General features: G+C 45.9%; 1 protein-coding gene across 7 annotated transcripts in view; it reads right to left on the reverse strand.

Annotated features, from left to right (window-relative positions):
* The window catches only part of PTPN3 (protein tyrosine phosphatase non-receptor type 3), a 312,280-nt gene that overhangs the window by 161,218 nt on the left and 137,374 nt on the right, over window positions 1-13,688 (reverse strand). For all 7 annotated transcript variants that reach the window (XM_059728511.1, XM_059728513.1, XM_059728510.1 and 4 more), the window contains exons 6-7: window positions 10,472-10,516; window positions 9,589-9,641 (exon numbers count right to left, since the gene is read on the reverse strand). In XM_059728511.1, coding sequence (XP_059584494.1) covers window positions 9,589-9,641; window positions 10,472-10,516 — 98 coding nt within the window. The remainder of the gene's footprint in view (window positions 1-9,588; window positions 9,642-10,471; window positions 10,517-13,688) is intronic.

A 13,688-nucleotide genomic window follows, 5' to 3' on the forward strand; every position in this document is an offset into this window, starting at 1 on the left:
CGATGAGGTGAACGGCTCTGCGGACTCGGGGAGACTGGTGAATGTGGTGTACCTTGATTTTAGCAAGGCTTTTGATACAGTCTCCCACAGCATTCTCGCAGGCAAGCTAAGGAGATATGGGCTGGATGAATGGGCTGCAAGGTGGATAGAAAACTGGCCGGCGCATCAAGCTCAGAGAGTAGTAATCAATGGCTTGATGTCTACTTGGCAGCCAGTATCAAGTGGAGTGTCCCAGGGGTCGGTCCTGGGGTCAGTTTTGTCTTCATCAGTGACCTGGAAAATGGCATAAAGTGCACCCTCAGCAAGTTTGCAGATGACACCAAGCTCTGGGGAGTAGCAGATGCACTGGAGGGCAGGGCTACAATTCGGTGACCTAGCCAAATTGGAGGGTTAAGCCAAAAGGAATCTCATGAGGTTTAACAAAGACAAGTGCAAAGTCTTGCAATTGGGACAGAGCAATCCCATGCACTGGTACAGGCTGTAGGCTGACCAGATGGGCAGCAACTCTGCAGAAAAGGACCTGGGGGTTACAGTGGACAATAAGCTGAATATGAATCAGCAGTGTGCCCTTATTACCAAGAAGGCTAATGACATACTGGGCTACATTGGTAGACGTGTTCCCAGTAGGTCAAGGGAGGTGATTATTCTCCTCTGTTCAGCACTGATGAGGGCACATCTGGAGTACTGTGTTCAGTTTTGGGCCCTGCACTACAGAACGGATGTGGACAAATTGGAAAGAGCCCAGTAAAGAGCAACAAAAATGGTGAAGGGGCTGGGGGACATGACTTCTGAGGAAAGGTTGAGGGAACTGGACTTATTTAGTTTAAAGAAGAGAAGACTGAGGGGGGATTTAATAGCAGCCTTCAACTACCTGAAGGGTGGTTCAAAAGGGGATGGAGCTAGACTGACAGAACAAGGAGCAAGTCTCAAGTTGCAGCAAGGGATGTTTAGGTTAGATATTAGGAAGAATTTTGTCACTAGGAGGGTAGTAAAACACTGCAACATATTACCCAAAGGGGTGGTGGAAGCTCCATCCTTGGCAGTTTTCAAAACTCAATTAGACAAAGCTTTGGCTGGGACGATCTAATTGGGGTTGCTCCTGCTTTGAGCAGGGGGTTGGACTAGATGACCTCCTGAGGTCCCTTCCAACCCTAACTTTCTATGATTCTATACCTGAGAGTGTTACTAGCGTGTGGCACCTCTAACAGAATATTCTCATCCTGGTTAAGAATCACTGCTCTGGAAGAACATCCCATTTCACCTAGCAGCAAGTGAGGTTTCCAAGACATGAAGCTAGAAAGCTGTGCTGGATGCAAACTTTACTCCAGTTCCAGCAGTTATCAATTAGGGTGCTGCAAAATGTTGCACAATAATAGCACTGTTAGGTGTGCATATAGCTACACACGATTTATACAGTAAACGCAGGAAAATGTTATTACAGGATAGCTCCTTAGCAACCAACTCATCCGAAGATTTCAAAAAGGAATCTGTAGTGCCAAAAATGTTTTAACATGTTGTGGTCCAAGTTCTTTGCAGCTGAAGTCAAAAACTGAATGAAAGCTATGAGCTGGCATTTTCCAATGGGTGACTTGAGCCCCAAAAGTTTGAGAACTAGCATGCTGTATATCTCTGTATAGATCAGGAACTTCAGCGGGGCTTTTATCTAAAGGTGACTGAATCAGCTTTTCATCATGGAAAATAAAACCTCCCCCTGCCTCCTCTGCTCACAAGGATGTGGGTCCAGCTGCAGCGGTCCCCTCCCCTCAACTGCTTTGTGGCGCTGAGCAGTCCTGATAAGCCAATGCCCTGACCATACCATTGCCCCTCAGTCCCAACCCAAAGCCCCCCACCCCTGCTGGTGTCCCTCACTTCCCATCCAAAACCACCTGGTGCCCCTCACTCCTCACCCACAGCCCTGTCAGTGTCCCTCACTCCCCATCCACAACCAACTGGGCCCTGCTGGTACCCCTCACTCCCCACCACAGCCTCCCAGCCCAGTCAGTGCCCCTCACTCCCCACCCACAGCACTCCACCTCCCCCCGCCCTGGTGGAGGGGAACCCAGCTGCCAAGGCTATGGGGCCAGGGACCTGGGTCCACAGCCCCCTACCCCCCACAGCAGCACCCAAGTCCTGGCTGCCACCGATGGGATGCAGCAGGTGCTGTGGCAGAGTGGAGCACAGTTCCCAGCTCCCTCTCCCCGAAGGGCAGCACAGCAAGAGCAGATTCATGCTGCCTACCATAGCGCTGGGCTCTCCACGGTGCTGCCCTCCCCTCGGAGCCTCCGTGGCCCAGCAGGCGGGACCCAGAGCACCATGACAGAGTGGGACCAGGCAGGGAAGCTGGCTGCCACTGCTGGGAGCTACGCGCCACTATGGCGAGGTGCCCCCTGACCACCTGGCAGCAGCAAGGGGCACAACTCCATGCCGCCATCCCTGCTGCTGCTGGGCAGGCAGGCGGCGCCTCGCCATCGTGGTGCAGGGCTCATGGCTCTTTCTCCCACTTCCCTCCACCCATGGTCTAGGACACCAGGGCTTCCCACCGTTTTCTGTTTGCAGGTGCCCCCCCCGCTTGTTTTTTTTTAAACCACTCACTCGTTGGCTGCTTTCCTGCGGGGACTGGGCTTTTTCATAGAGGACCTCCCAAATTTATGGTTTCCACAAAAACCACAAGTTTGGTAAGTCCCTACCAATGATTCCTGTTTTTTTTTCCCACCAGCAGTAAATGTCTGGCAAACAGGTATCAAATGGGGCTCCAGCCAGAATCCCTCTGTCTGCCCCTCTCAGCCTGACACACATTATTAATATGGCCCTGCTCTCCCTAAAGTAGAGCTGAACCAAGCTGCCCTACACCTGATCTACATATACATTTTTAGAGGATCACAGGACTTGAGACAAGAGGACCTGGTTCCAGTCATGAATAGGGGGCTAATTAGCACATGGATCCTTTGTGTGGGTGTCTGGAGTACATACACATACTGAGCAGTGCTGAGCTGTGGGGTCATCACAGCTTGAAATGCTGTTGCCTCTGATGGGGCCCAGCTCAATAAACTATATGATAAGTCATGAGCCTTTAGCTTTGGATTAATATTATGCATAGTTTGTACTATGTACAAGTGCAAAAGTGCTTCTCAGCCTTTTCTGGCTAAGATCAAGTATAGTGCCTGCTCTTATTAGTTCAAGTACAGAATCATGAGCTACCCCTGTGCTTGCAGGGGACATGGGGGGGGGGGGGGGGGAGGGAGACAGGAGGAGCAAAGACCCCAAACCCCAGGGTCACAAGACCCCATGATGGGAGACACCCCAAACATGGAGGCGAGTGGAAGAGGCTTCCTGGTGAGGTTCCAAGTGAGGACAGACAACTGAACCTAGGAAAACTGCCAATGGAGAAAAAAGACTTCTTAACCAAGATCATAAGAGACCTGCTGATGGTAAAGCTTATAAATTTGCATTTACTTATTTGCATGCCAGGAGGGGTTGAGTGGGAACTTGGCTTCAGAGATTCCAAGAGCAGATCGGATTTCTGGCAGCAGCTCCAGACAGCCAGGGGAAATCCTCAGCTCCAGACTTTTGAATTTATGGGGGGAGGCACAAGGACAGAGACTGGTTACAATCCAAAAGTAATCCAGGGCAAATAAAGGAAAAGGACATGGAGTTTTTGGCTAAGAAGACACTGTGAGAAAGAAGGAAAAGTAGAGTAAATCCTAGGCAAATGGGGTGTGTAGACTGGAGCCTGAAAAGCCAGAGTGATGCTGAAAAACATGACTGAGAATTCAGGCAAAGTGCAGCACCTCACCGCAACAATCTCCCTCAGCTTCCACAGGGACTTTGCACAGTAGCAGGGTGACAGATCCACAGAACTTTGCTGCAGCTGCAGGATGCGCTGTGGTATCAACAGGAGAGAGGGTGCAATGCCACCATGTGAACTTTGACCTGGAGAAAGCTTATGGCTGAGTCTCTGTTCGAGACACTGAAGACTATGCAGTTCCCTCCAATCTTTGTCACCTGAATAAGGATGTTGTGCACCAACGCAAGCAGCAGGGTGCTAGTGAATGGGTTCCTGACTGCCCTGATCACAGTGGAGTATGGCGTCCAGCAGATCTGCCTACTCTCCCTGATCCCATTCATCTGCATGATAGAACCACTAGCCCAGCAGCTCAGGCAAGATCTCAGGATCAGCAGAGTGCAAATCCCTGGGGGAGGCAAGGCAGAAATGAAGGTTCTGGCCTACATGGACAAACTTAACGTCCCATGCAGTGACAAGTGGTCAGTGGAAAGAATGTTACAACACACCCAGGTATACAGATTGGCAGCAGGGGCTAAGCTCAACATGGGCAACACCACCTGCCTGGTACTGGGCAAACTTGGGGGGATCTGTTGGCCATGGGCATCTCCAGTTCCCACAAGGAGGTGAAGATCCTTGGGGTGGAGTCTGACCCAGAGATGAACAGGTAGAAAGCTCGGGAAAAGACCAAGACCCAACTTAAGAGACTGGTACTGTGGAATATATGCCACTCTTCAATTGGGGTGGGGGGAGAGGGTGCACGGTCCTCACAAGGGTAGTATTGCACCAGTGCTTCTGTACACCAGGCTGGTCTTCCTCCCCTCAGAGCAAATCATTAACAGAATCCAAAGAGCCACATGCATCTTCTTCAGGGGCTCCAGATGGGAGAAGGTTGCAAGGAACACACTGTATAAGACAAGCGGACTGGAAGCCAAAGAATGCCAGACGTCCTGCTGTTCTTCTGCGCCAAGTACACAAGCCAGATCTATAAACACCAAAACAGCTTGCTTCGTGAAGTACTTTGCAGGGCACTTGCTGCAAGACTACCAGGTGTACATGCTGCCCAACATGTGGCTGTGGACCATGGACCCACTGTAGTTCTACAAAGGCTTGGACCGCTTCCAGAACAAATAAGGGTTACACAGTGAAGCCCTGAAGACCATGACAAACCACCATAAGATGCAGGAGATAGTAAAGGCAAAAGACAGACTGTTGCCCATAGATGTACTACCTAGCAATGGCTTCCAGGCTGTGTGGGAGCAAGTCTTCCAAAAGGACCTGTAAAAGGAGCACAGGGACTTGAACTAGAAGGTAGCCCAATGGGTACTCCCTGTGTGGGCACTGAAACAGAGAGGTGCAGAGAGGCTCACCTGTCTGCCTCAGGCAAACCTGCTGGTGGCAAAAGGAAACAAATTGACCATCTCCTCTGGAACTGCCCATACACCAGGGAAGTGTAAGGGAAAGTAAGTGGATTCCTCCAGATGGTGATGGGAATCAAGACCCTGACGAAAGAGGCAGCGCTGTTTGGACACATCACCAAGCAGCAAGGGACCCCAGTAGCCCATTCTGACCAGTCCATGTCTTGCTTCGGAAATGCCCCGTGGAAGGCTAGGAATCTGGTCACACACAGGCACACAAACCTCCCAGTTGAGGTTTGCATGGGAGTGAGCGAGCTACAGATGTACTGTATGAATATAGAAGGAACCAATGGGGAGAAGATGGTGGAAGACACGTGGAAGAGGAAAACAAGGTACAGGCTGTTCAAGAATGGGACCCCCAGGGAAGAGGATGATGATGGTAATGAAGAGGGGGGAGGAAGATGGTGAAGATGATATGGACTAAGGACTGGGAAAAGAAACGAAGGGGCTTGGGGAGGATCTGGGGATGGGAAGGGGAGGGTAGAGGGTACAGAGATGATTTTGTGCGGTTATAATAGTTAAAGCAGATGGTGATGGGCACGTGCGTGCACAGCTGCATTTATTGTAATGGGGATTATGATAGTTAACTCTAGATGTATGTCATGAGTGGTCAAGTGAACCGTGTGCATATATATGTATATATAAATATATAGTTTTGCACAAAAAACAGTTATACTACATGCTATTTAAAAATGCATTTAAGGAATACCTGTGTCAACTTGCAGCATTTTCAAATAAGGTAACATGCATCAATTCTGGGTAAATTAATTCCAAGATTACTATATGCAAATTGCTACAGCTAAGTTTATTTCTAGATAAGGGTTTTCAAATTTGTTTCTCACTTCCATATGCTGAGAGTGAGTAAGGTTTCACAATAAGGGGCAGCAGAAGGTAAGGGGGCTACTTGACAGCCCAGATTTATTTCTCTGCTATAGAAGGGGGAGGAGAATAAATTCATGGCAAACTTCCAATAATTAGATTTTAAACCTGGAAAATTATAACAAATTTTTAAATTTCCATATGTATAATCTAATTATTGGGGGGTTGTCTTATAATCAGAATCATTTTATATTCCAGTAAATATGGTAAGTGTGTGTCTGTGACAGAATATAAGGTTTGGACTTTTCTGGGACTTTTCATTTTTTTTGTTATAGGATTGCATCAGGATTGTTGCATTTAGCAAACCTAACTGCATTTTAAATTGGGTGTTCTGTGTATTAATGATGTCTAAGATCTTGCTGAATTTACAGCATCCAAAGATGCATAAAATCATTCTACTCTTGTCTTCAAACAACTGGATCCCTAGCCTCTTCGGCAGGGGAGGGAGGTGGGAGGGAGGGGAGGAGCAGGTATATGTACCCATGCTTAAGAGCTTCAATTCAGTTTAGAAAAACTTAAATCTGTAACTTATTTTTAAAATCTAGGAACATTTAAAAATCAAAGTTTATACACTGCAACACAAAACACTTGACAATTCTAATTAAATTATTCTGGTTAGACGTATTTTTTATAGCAGCCTCCCATTAGACCCACCCTTTCCTTTGAGAGGCACATTTTACATTTATATTTTATAATTCAGCCCTGATTTCTAGCCAAAATGGCCCTTTACAACTCCTTCTGTAAACATAGCTAACCTTTCCACAAAGACATGGAGCAACTGCGTCGTCAATAACCAGCTCTGCAAACTCTTTTAGCCTGGCTTTATCCTGCCAACTATTTCATTAATGCATGACCCAAGTTGACCCTCTCCTAATTTTGAGACTTTTTAGGTTTAAGAAAAATGGGCATTCACTGATTTTTTTTCACCTTCTGTTTTTGTTGTTCATTTGATTTGTGGAGTGGTGTATAAAACCTCTTCAATACCCTCGTTAAGGCTACATACATTTAGTCTCTTCCATTTTTTTCACGTCTCATGCTTAAGTATCACATTTTGAACCTTCTTTTGTTTGTTTGTTTGTTTGTAATACAGAGATTAGCATGTACAGATCATTACACAAATGGTCATCATCATACACTGTTTAGTGACAGAAAGCTCCCTGTATATATCCAAAAACATAAACATCTTTCCTGACACAATATTCTACTGAACAAATCAATTTACTCTCCACAATTAATGCCTTCCTGCCCATGTGTTTCTTCATGGTTGCTTTCCAAAAGACAATTCCCTACTTTACATTTAGTGTCACACGTTACTTTCATATTATAAATTAAGGGCCAGTAAAGGTCCCTACAACAAACAGGTCTGGATTTCAGGTGCCCAAGCCAAAAGTGCAATCCAAGCTTCCCTTCTCAACAGCTGTTTAACCCTGGAAACACCTAAACTGATTACACTCTTTTTTGAGCAGAATGGTGACTTAGGTTCTTTAATTCTGCCTTCTACACATGTCTGAAGCTACCCCAATCTAAACAGCTATATTCCTAGACTCCCATCTAAGACTCATTTGGATCCAAAAACTGGAAGAATTGGCACCTCTCTTGTAAGAGAGAGGCTCATTCGACACCCAACACATCAACAGCATTAAAATCAAAACAGAACAGGGCAGCTACAACCACTTTCAATCCAAGAGAATGTCGTAACAGTTGTGCTCACCTTTTATAAAGCATTCACCCAGCAAGAGGGAGACCTGGGTATCGTGCCTTCCTGAACCTGCAGGGATTCAACTGTATACCAATCACCTCCCAGGAGAGTGCCAGCACCACTCTCTAGAGTAGGCTGGGGGGGGGGGGGGGGTGGCACCTTCACACATCCTGTTGAAGTTGTGGCACTCTGCACCAACAAGTGCAGGATTCACAGAACCAGACTCAATCTGACCCAGTAGGGTAGCAGTGAGGACACTCAGCTGGGAAGAGGGAGCTCTCTGTTATAGTTCTTGCTCTCAGGAACATACCTTTTTTATTTTTCTGTTTTTACTCTTCTGTAACAATGACTGTTTCATGCAAAAATGCATTAGGAAGCAAGGACAAACTCAGAATTTCCCCTCCCAGCTGAAAGCTTTAACTTCTATATGAGGACTGACCAACTGGTGGCTCACAGACTAAATATGGCCTATGAAGGGTTAAGTTGCAGTCCTGTCGGCCACTCCTATCACTGTGGCTGCATTAGCAGCCAGACCATCCAGGCTCTTGTTCTTCTGGCTTCTCCTTTCTGTGCCTGGCCCGGGGGCAAGACAGTACAATGCAGAATGGCACAAAATTGAGGGCAAACTAGAGGGTGTGCAGATGTATGTCTGTTGGGGGATGGAGGGAGGAGTGCAGGGGACACTATGAGGTGTCTGCATTGTGTGTGTCCCAGAACCTATGGCCCCCCACCAATGCAACCTACACAGCCTGCACCTCCCCCCAGCCATGCAAAAGTTGGACAGCCCTGTTTTAGAGTACAGTCAGGCCAACATAAGAGATATTGGGGTTATGGTGCCAGCCCAAACTAACCTATGGCTTCATAGTTAGGTCATGCTCCTGGGATGTGGCAGATGTGGATCTGAATCCTCCTGGATGAGGACAGCTTAGATCTCAGCCTCTTCTAGATCTCAAGTTTCCTACTTCCTGCATGAGTGCTCTAACCACTGGGCTGGCACCATCACCAGTACTCCCCCCACCCTTCGCACCCCCCCTCCCATCTTACAGCTACAATGTGAGAAGAGTGGGATTCACTCTTTTTCTTTCAAAGAGTGCTTATAAGGATTTACCCTCAGGAAAGGGTTCCCATCTCTGGATCCCAAATGGAAAGTTGTATCCCTTGCAGTCCTGACTCAGAACCTAAGCTCCAAAGGGAAGCTGTAATGCAGACATCCCTGTGCTCAGCATTCCCTATTGTCTAACCCTAAGGTAGGTCTCTGCTCAGACTTTTCTAAGGCACTTAACTCTCCCTGTGCCATGTATACGAAGAAGCCTAGTGTTTCTTCAGCATTTTGAATTCCATTCTGGGAGTCAAGCACTTGAAGTTTAGCCACTGCAGCATCTAACTTGAATGGACCAAAGTCCTTCAGATCCAACTTTAAATTGCATTTAAATTGTCTTCAATTGAAACTGAGATACTTTTTTATTTAAATAAAATTAGTCTCGTTAGAGAACATATATAGAAGGGTACCGATTATGAATTTCTAATTAGTGAACCAGTTCATGTAATATCTTTACCATAACACAGACTTAATAAATATACTTCCCTCATTTGTATAATCTGCCCTAGACATACAAGCATCAGCTACTGGTTACGTAGTCTTTCCTTTGTAAGTAGCTCTTTGCAAAGATATTACAGTGCATCAACCACAGAAACAACTTTCTCCCAAATGAACAGATGATCTTCTGCAATGCAGATCAGTGGAATAAAAGGGACAGTTCAAAGATGCTCAAATATATTTTGTCAGTCAAAAAAGATTTGTTATTACTTACCCTGTACTGCATAAGATGCCAGGACAACAGCAGAATTAAGAGGGCATGTCAACCTAGAAGGAGAAAAAATTATTCTGTATGTATGTAAATAAAATTAACAGGCAAAACATTAACTGTGTCTCTGCAAATAATATTTTTCATAAAAAATAATATGTATGTTTAAAATTTCATTTTTACTTTTACTTAAAAAAAAAAAAAGACTGTAGTCACAGCATAGTAGGAAGATAAAAGCAAGTTGTTGTATAACAGATCACTGACTGAATGGAAAGAACTCCTCTTAAATGGACATGTTCATATCCTTGCTGAATGCTTATTTTGGAAAACAAAAAGGAAAGGGTATTTGGTGCACTGGACATTATTTTAATGGCTGCTGTGTGATATTTTTTACACTGGAAGTGCCAAGCATCCATAAGGACACACTAATCCAGAACTGAGAGAGGAAAACTTGATCCCAATTACTAAAAGAAAATAGGTGACCGGACAAACCAGAACAGGAAACATGAGCTTGTGGCCACTAAGCAAGTCCCATCCAAAAAACCCACAAAAAACAAGGGTGGCCATCTATCATTCACCTAAGAGTTGGTATAGTGAGCATGGTACTCCCCATGTGGAGGGGATCCCTCATTGAGTTCATGCCCTCCTGTCATACAAGTTCAGCTACAAACCATTTCTTTTTGCACAGTTTCCTTAATGGAACATTAATTTGTTCTATTAATAATCAACCCATTCTATGGATGTTTGCAACACTAACTTTTCCTGAGTTTTAAAATATTTTGAAAAAAACCTATTTTTTAACAGCAGAAAATCATCGTATTTCCTCAATAAGCTGTTCCTATTTATGTCCAGATTTTGGAAAAGAAACTGCAATGATTTCTTTTATTACCTTCCTTCCAAAATAGCTGTTTTCAGTTGCAGGAAAAATAAATGCCTAGAAAGAACAGAATTGGAAAACCTTCAATTCATGCAGAAATTTAAATCAAGGTATGACAATTTTTAAGAAATCTATTCATAAAATGAAAGCATTTATTTACGTACAAAAACTATATAAAAAAGCATAAGCCTACTGGTAACGACATGCCTCCTTTATCTCACAAGGCTTTAAAAGTTCCTTTGCCATCCATATAAAAGTCTGTTTCAATCCTGAATCAATATTAAATGTGTAAAGCATACTGTTTCAGTCTCAAGTTCCAGGCGTTATCAATTCTAACTATAATCATCAGTAACCCACTTTTTAATAATGATTTATTTATTTTAAATTAGTGGTCTTTTTGCCATTTTTCTTAATAAAGTTAAAATTTCTTCTTCAGCAGAAGCTGACAAATGTTCTTTAAAAGGATTTTCTGAGAGCACCCTGGCTTCATTTCCCATTAAGAACAATCAAAGAAGGTGTTTACTAAGGAAGAGACCTTTTCCTACAGTGACACCATGAGAAGAAACAATTAAAGAAAAAATGGCTTTAAATAAATACATTTAGGATTAAGACTTTAATTATGTATGCATTTGTGATTGCATGGAATTGCTACAGAGCAGGAGTTAAGGTTGTCTAGGTGGCCTTAACTGCATTTGCAGATTTTCATATCTTTAGATTTCTTTTAAATATTATCTTGACTCTGAATTTCCTGGATGTATAATTTGTTTTGGAATAATTATCTCACTGAAGATTGAAAGCATTTATTAGTAAATTAAGGGTTTTAACAATAAAAGTAAATTGGTTGCACCCCAACCTTCCAGGAAACACTGTATAACCTTTTTACTTGCATGGGATGAGAAGAGAACTATGAGTTCCTATGTATTTCTAAATTAAAATGTATTATGTTTAATTAGTTTCATTCTGATTAACACCCTTAGTGGCAATGATAATCTCTAGGGGCGCATCCATACATGCAAGCACGTGTGCTTGCAGCAGCTCAAATAAAAGCGGTATAAATTTGGTGTGGGGGCAAATTGTGCCACTTGGGGCAAAATAACCCTGCCTGGCTTCTTCTGGATCTACAGGCAGGGGGAGCCAGCACCTGTGCCGTCCCCAGCAGTAAAAAGAGCTGCCCTGTCCTGGCCCCATCTGTACAACAAGGTACTCTGTCAAGTAACTCAGGCCTACTCGCTCTCAGGAGCTTCTGGGGAGCAGCCAATTGGTACCTGTAAACACTACCCCTTGTGCCAACTGAAACAGCCCTGACAGTTCCCTGCACCCTTTACCCACTGCAGCAGACTAGCAGTGAGGGTTGCTGCCTAGCTGTGACCTGCTGCACACCTGCCAGACCCACATGGGGACTGCGTGGCCAGTAGAGGCATCTGCCCCTCTGGGCCAGCTGCCCATGGACTGTAGCTGCCAAGTTGGCCTTTGTGCGGCACTACTGCCATCTGTGCCCCCACCCCGGCCATCTGGGCAGCTATTACCCGGAAGATGTTCCAGGTGTGGTGGCCTGCTTTGAACTGTCAAAGCATGTCCTCCTGGCCCCAGTTGGCCAGGAGGTCAGCCACCTCCAGCTGGGTCCAAGCTGCCAGCTCTGAGCAGGCAGGGTCCTGCCACTGGCCTCCCTAGCAGGAATTCTGGTGTTCCCTATTGGAAAACTGAAAAAATCCCTGATAAAAAAGTCCCAAAGTCACTCTGTAAAATACCCTGAAATCCATGTTCCTCCACAATTAAAACAGAAGACCACTAATATATATATATAAGAGAGAGAGAGAGAGACAGACCAGTTGGGCAATGTTTTATCGATATATCTACAGTGTTAAAGCAATTTGGAAGCCTACCTGTCTCTATCATCATAATAAAGTCAATTCTAAATACCTATATGTTTTGCTGCCACCCACAGGGGCCACAGTCCCCCAACAGGGGACTAATGGCTCCCACAGGGGCTACTACCCCCCCCCCCACAGGGCCCACATGCCCCAACCCCACTTGCTCCCCCAGCCCCCTGGATTGCTGCCCCACCCCCACCCCCAGACTCCCCCCCAATGACTGCTCCGCCCAGCCCCATCCCCTGTCCCAATGGCTGCCCCACCCCCACCCCAGCCTCCAGCACTTTAAAAAAAAGAAAAAAAAAGAGAAAAAAGCCTCTACTCTGGGGGCTCTGAGGCCTCCTTGCAGAGCCCCCCCCCCCCCAGGCAGCACAGGGCAGTGGGGGGGAGGAGGGCCCAGGCTGGGGCTGCTAGGGCTGTCACCCGGCCCCACACTGTGCAGGGGGGGCCCCAGTGACCCCGATGGAAGCTGCTCCTGCTGGTAAGTGCAGGGATTTGGGGGGGGGGGGGGGCTGTTGGGGTTTTTTTTTAATTAATCGGAATGCTGGAGTGGGGGAAGTCAATGATTGTGGGGGCTGGGGTGGTTGGAGCTGGGTCGGACAGGGGCTGGAGGAGCAGGCAGGGCTGGCAGGGGTCCCCTCCATGGTCCCTTTCCCCCTCTCACTCCTTACTTGCCTGCAGTGGAGCCAGTGTCCAGCTCCCTGCGGCTGACACACTGCCTACCCTGCACAGGCAGGCAGCGTGCTTCAACACCAGCGCAAGGGCCAACCATAGAGACACTCTGGCTCCTACCAGAGCATCTCTGCGGAGGACTGAGCCTCCGGTTGCCTCAGGGCACGGTTTGGGACCGTGCCCTGCCCTGCTATTTTTCTCTGCAGGTTTCTTTGACCCGTAAATATCCAGGGGTCTAAATTTTGCCCCCCCCCAGCTGCAAATTACGGGAAACATTTTCTTCCTGCATGTGCCTCTTGCAGCATCTCAAAGGAGTTTGAGATGCTGCAACAGACACGTGCCAGCTCATCTGGACATGCCTTAAGTCTCACAGCCTTCATTGGAAATTGCAGGTATTAGGCACCATTCATGATTAAGGTATTTGCGAATAGTATGGCTAATGTAGCACATTTTATTTTATTACAAAATTAAAAGTAGCAATGTCTTGTGGCACAAATATTTCCTGCATTACAAAAAGGGTTTCAGTGCTGCTATATACCTTTCAAAGGAAATAATACTGGACCACAAAGATATTTAAAAAAGGGCCAAAATCAAGGTTACTCCTTGTGCAGCCATCCTGTATACTGAATGAAGCCATGCGACTAAATAATATGTGATCATGCAATTAAAGACTAATCATAACATAC

This window comes from Alligator mississippiensis, chromosome 5 (assembly GCF_030867095.1).
Source record: "Alligator mississippiensis isolate rAllMis1 chromosome 5, rAllMis1, whole genome shotgun sequence".
NCBI lineage: Eukaryota > Metazoa > Chordata > Crocodylia > Alligatoridae > Alligator > Alligator mississippiensis.